This window comes from Galleria mellonella, unplaced genomic scaffold, assembly GCF_026898425.1.
Source record: "Galleria mellonella isolate WM207_F2 unplaced genomic scaffold, CSIRO_AGI_GalMel_v1 utg176, whole genome shotgun sequence".
In the NCBI taxonomy this organism is placed as follows: Eukaryota; Metazoa; Arthropoda; class Insecta; order Lepidoptera; family Pyralidae; genus Galleria; species Galleria mellonella.
Window position 1 is genome coordinate 1821954 of NW_026442019.1, and position 6000 is coordinate 1827953.

General features: G+C 36.3%; 1 protein-coding gene across 2 annotated transcripts in view; it reads right to left on the reverse strand.

Moving 5' to 3' along the window:
- LOC113515812 (uncharacterized) overlaps nucleotides 1-3998 on the reverse strand; it is a 42583-nt gene extending 38585 nt beyond the window's left edge. For both annotated transcript variants that reach the window (XM_052893501.1, XM_052893500.1), the window contains exon 1: nucleotides 3651-3998. In XM_052893501.1, the coding sequence (XP_052749461.1) occupies nucleotides 3651-3692 (42 nt within the window). In that variant the 5' untranslated portion in view covers nucleotides 3693-3998. The remainder of the gene's footprint in view (nucleotides 1-3650) is intronic.
- Nucleotides 3999-6000: the final 2002 nt, after the last annotated feature.

Genomic DNA, 6000 nt, shown 5'->3' on the forward strand with positions numbered 1-6000 from the left:
TTGAATTTGTTGTTGTCGTGGGAGCAAAATGTATTTGGTGTAGTAAACAAGATGAATCATCATTAGCAGTGACCCTAATTGGCGAACTGTTTACGTAGGACCAAAAACAATACTATGTCTTGCACGTGAATACCATTCGCGAAAGCTTAACGGTTCGTGTGTTCAACGCAATGTTTTGGTAATGTTATTTAAATGTTACTATTTTAGTTCCTGCTTACGCTTGCCGGTAAGTACTCATTTACTAACAAATGTAATTATTTAAAGTATATTTATATAGTAATTAAATATATGTACAATAAATAAGTACGTATTTTAACTCGGCGTACATAATCGTATCATAAATCTATGTTAATTTTGACATAACGAACGTTAAAGGTTTTCGTTTGTGCAGATTGCGGTCCTTAAAAAAATGTGCGCCAAGATAAAGTTAGTGTAAAAAAGAGAGCACAAAATACGAGCTACAACCTTTAAATATAAAAACAACAAGCACGACTTATAAACAGTTCGCAAATTTTACTCGAGAATCAAAAGAATTCTCTTGTAAAGTTCCAGAAACCGTAGGATGAAAGGTAAGACATTGATTTCTTAGTCTAACCATAGACAAAATAATAAATCTAACTCCGGATGTATTCTAAAGCGCATGCGCATTTTAGAATACATAACTATACCTAAATAAACCATTTACCGTTCTACTACAGGAAACGAGTCTCTGAGACCCAAGAAAGATATTAGTCTTTAATTATTTAGTGGCTAAGCATCTTTATGCTTTATTTTCTTGGTAGCCTTTTATGATGAGCTGATGTTCCATTGTGTTCTTACCCCGTCACCATACTACCGTCGACGCCGAAGAAACGACTATTCACTTAATCCTGGAATATGAAACTGAAGCCCATCAACGTTTAGAAATCCTCGGAATAGTGAGATCGCTCCACGAGGCCTATGAAGATCCCAAGAAGCTTCTATGCTTCTGGGCGGAGCTGGGTTGGCTGTACTAGCCACGACTCATACGCACAACGGCCCAAATGACAGGCTAAGCGCGGGAAAGAGAGTTCAATTTACATTACATTAAAATACCCCGTCAGTATACGAAAATTAACTTTTTTCATAAATCGATCGATTTTCTCATTCGATTCGATAAGACGTGTGCAATCGATTACTTAGCGTCGTTCAAGTCTCATACAATATTCAACGCTAACGGCACTGGCTCGGAACGGTATCAGATACCGGAGTGAACGAGTGATGCCATTCCACCCACATTCCGTAAAAAATATCTGTGTCATATTGTTTATGTCGATTTTTATTGTGGCATCATCATTTATTATCTATATAGGAATCCTTACTAATACATGTTAATACGAGTTTAATAGATCACGCCATTATAACGGCTTAAGCATTCGTCACGAAACATGGCATATGTTGAGGAACTCTAGTATTTGGCATGAAGAAGGGCCACAGTACTGAGTAGGAGGAAGGACCACAGTATTTGACATGAAGATGGACTGCAATATGAGCATAGAGAAAGACAGTACTGAGCATTTTTTGTGCAACTTAGAATGGCAAACATCTGAAGGGTCACCTGATGGAAAGAGGTAACCGTCGCCTATAGACATGAGCAATACCATGCACATAACAGTGTATACTGTTTCGCCCATGATACTTCCCATGCGTTGCCATTCCTGAGGACTCAGGTGTTATTCCTCTGTACTCTGTAAATTCACGCCATATCCCACCCTTCAAACCGAAACACAACCATGCATAGACACCTGCTTCACGGTAGAAACACGAATGGGACAGAGGTGTCTATCAGATATATTCTATATATATTAGATATATGTATATAGAGGTGGTATCACCCTGCTGAGCATGGAGAAAGGCCACTGTACTGAACAAGAAGAAGGAGCACAGTACTGAGCATGAAGGAGAATGGATGAAAATAGTATGTTCCGCCATCGAGCCATCGCAATATGCTGACAGGGTACCAGTACGTAATGATAGGTGAAGCTGATCAGTAGACCCATCATGATACTTTACTATGAATTAACTGCTATGATTTCTCGAGGGAATCGCGCGCAAAAATCTTAATATCAATAGGTTTTACTCTCAAGTTCGTCTTATATTTATTTAAATACAGTTGAAACAGTTCTTTTACTTAGCAGAGCAAAAAATAATTTCTGGTAAAGCAAAATTTATGGTCTATGGGCATTACGTGCGCGTTGCCGACACTGAAGAAACCTCTTTACCCATTTTTTGAAGAACCCCATGCTGTAGTCTTTTGGAAAAACCTCGACAGGGAACGTATTCCATAACTTGAGTGTTCGTGAATAACAAATCGTTATTCGTCTGTATGACTTTTGTAAATAAGAAACAAAAAGTCAATATTTTTATTATTAAGTACACTGCAAGTTGTACTTATTTTGATTCGTTTTAGCCCGAAACCTGATATAGAAATGGCAACACCAGCTAGACCTAGTTGGCACAAAATCGTTCCACTAACTAGCACCGAAACGAGACCATTCTTTTTTTGTTTTTTGCAGGCAATAAAAAAGAATAACTTGCCACTTTCTAAGCTATTTGTGGATCATTATACCTCGGCCGTACGATACGTGGTTTGTTTTTTTAACGACAGCGAAAACAAGCGACTACAGAAGGCAAAGGTGATTACCATTGTAAAAAGATTTTAACCTAAATATCGACATATAAAATTTGATTGCAGAATAATCTTTCAAATATGAAATGTATGAACTATTCTCAACCAACTTCAAAAGAAGGAAGTACTTAATTCGGATATATATTTTTATATTTATTAGCACATAACTCAGTTTTAAATCGATTTGTAATTTTTTTTGCTTGAAATGATATACTTTATTTACAAATTGTTTTATTATTTAAAAATTTAATTACAAATTTCTTCAGAACCTATAGAAATTTTATCAAAATCGAAATAACTTCTTTTGCTACAATTAAAGGTTTTTTTTTTTTTGTGAAACACAATCATATTTATAATAAATATGGTGTTGTTAATAACAATATTTTTTTATTTTTATAAATTATCTTATTTGCTGGAATATTTAGACTAGGCAAGGTTTAGGTAGGTGATAAAAAAAAAAATTTAACAATAAGTGATTAAAATAAGAGCCCCAAAAATTACACCAATCGCCTGCTCTTCAATCTATGATACCCTGTGTTGTGGGGAACAACGCAACGAACATCTTGGGGCACAACCCAGAACACCCAGACCTGAGCCTGTCCAGAAAAGTTAAATGATTTTTTATTTATTCATTTTACAGCACAATCAGCTGCAATCAGTTATGTGAAACGAGAGAAAGAGCATAAGAAGTTCCTGGCAAAAGCTAACTAAAAAAATAAAATATGAAAATAAAGCTTTTATGTATATAACTCCATATTGAGTTCATTTATAGATAAATTATGTTTATTTATAATTTAATAATAAGTTATATTTATTTATTGAAGTACATTTTTCGCTTATCTAAATTAGTTTTGCTGTCTTCATCTCATTCTAAATCGTTTTCTGATAATTCTTTTTGGAATCCGATTTAGTATGGTTCCATATTTAGTCTCATTTGAAGCCACTGATTTTTTTTTGTGAAACACAAATTCTATTTATTATATTACAAATAATATAAACTTACCAAACAAATAAGCGCCGTTCCCGCCATTTTCCCTCTCGACATTATATTATTATTTACACACACAGTCAAAACGAGAGTCGCACAGTTCACCTGACCATTTATAAAATTATATTTAATTCATTAAATTGTTAAAACAAAAGAAAAATTATGATTTAAACGTGGAACTTTCGAATCGCTACCACAGAGGCCGACGGCGGGTTTTTATTTTTCTTTTTTCTTTACTTTTTTTTTATTCTTTTACGAGACGTAGACGTAGTCGTAGTATGCTATCCAGTCGGAAGTTCTCGGCTCGACTGTTTGTAGCGGCACCGCGGTGAGAGAACGGGAAATTATGACGATTTGGAGAAAGGACAACATGTAGTTGTAATTTCTAGGGTAGAGAGCTAGTGACGTTCAGATGTTTTTACGATGAAAACTAGTTTGTTTTCATGATTTTTTTTTTTTATGAGGAAATAGAATTCCTTTTTGATTAATTTCACTGCCTTATGTTGAATTGTTTAAATGTTTTTTTTTTATTTGTTATAATTATATTATATTAACAATTTAAATATTAAATTAGTTTATAAAGGTTAGCATATACGAGTAACAATGAAATTGCAGAGCTTTAAAGACCTTTGAAGAAGTTGGACAAGGTCTGGTACAAGGCAGTTATTTACAAGTTTTCGGCATATGGCCTACCTGACTGACTTCGTGACTGGATAGCAGAATTCTCGCAAGAGAGAAGAGCTTCCGTGTCTTGGTGGACGGAAGTGCCTTATATCTCAAAGGAGTTAATGCTGGTGTCCCACAGGGATCACATTAACGATATGATTGATTGACGATCTTGTGGCCAGATCCACTGCTATGCTGACGATAGCATTGTCCATGCAGAATACTCCAGCTTACAGTCAGTAGGTTTTTTTTTTATACCACTGAGGTGGCAAACAAGCATACAGCCCACCTGATGGTAAGCGGTTACCGTAGCCTATGAACGCCTGCAATACCAGAGGTATTAAGCGTGCGTTGCCGACCCTGAAGAAACCTCTTTACCCCCCTTTTGAAGAACCCCATGCTGTAGTCTCTTGGGAAAACCTCGGCAAGGAACTCATTCCATCATTCATAGGTTATCCTAACATCCAGTTAAGACATGATGTGTTAGTTGGCGAAGTTTCTGCTTGAGGCGGCCGTAACCTTATCACATTTAACGCTTACAAGATATCTATCTATCTATCTATGTCTATCTATGTTTGTTGTGATTTGTGTGCTTTAAATACCAGAGGGAGACTTTGCAAAAAAGTCATTTGCTTGGGCACCTCTGATCCATTCGTGTTTCTACCGTGAAAAAGTTGTGTTTGCATGGCTGTGTTTCGGTTTGAAGGATGCGATATGGTAGTGAATTTACAAGGTATAGAGGAATAACACCTGAGTCCTCAGGAATAGTAGTTACTATATAAAAACAAATAATTAAATTAACAGAACAAGATATTGCGCCGAATTGTGTACCGTAAAATATTTATAAAATGCGAGAAAATGTGTGAACCTTCCCAACTTCAACATGGTGGATAATGGAATGGTAACCCCTCCTGGGCTATCGGTATACACCGGCGGGGCACCAGTGAAAGATAATAGGTGAGGATGAAACAGATCAGTTAGCCCATCGTGACGAATTCAACAAGAATTGTTCGCGATGGTTTCCAGGGGGAACCACGTGGAGGTCGACGTAACAGGGCATATTGTTAGCAATGGGGCTGTCGAACTCCATTGCTAACAATCCCTTTGCCCCTTGAACGGTACATTTTGACGGTGGTACATTCAAAAAGGAAAATATAATATGAATGCCACTTCTACCCATTCAATACATTCATTATAACTTGGACTCATAATATCAAGCTGATTTGCACCATAAAGTAACTCGCGTTCTACTCAAAACCATAAACAAATTTAGCATTTTTTTTTCTAGGAAAGTAGTTTGTCCAGTGTCCGGTAAATTACTTTTAACACCGTTACTTTTATAACTTTATTTATTTGCTAAACTTAAACATTTAGATGACCTTGGTGGAGTTCCAGTTTAAATACTTGACCTTTACGATAGTCGCGGGTTCATTTCCCGTACGATACGAATATTAACGTTCATGAGTAAAGTATGTCTATTCAATCTGGATGTACTCTATGTATTACCAGAGGAAAATTTTGTACAAAAGTCGTTTGCTTGGGTATCTCTGTCACATACGTGTTTCTGCTATGAAGCAGTTGTGTTTGCATTGCTGTGTTTCGGTTTGAGCGGTGGGATATGACAGTGAATTTACAGGGTACAGAGGAATAACACCTGAGTCCTCAGGAATGGCAACGCATGGGAAGTATCATGGGCTAA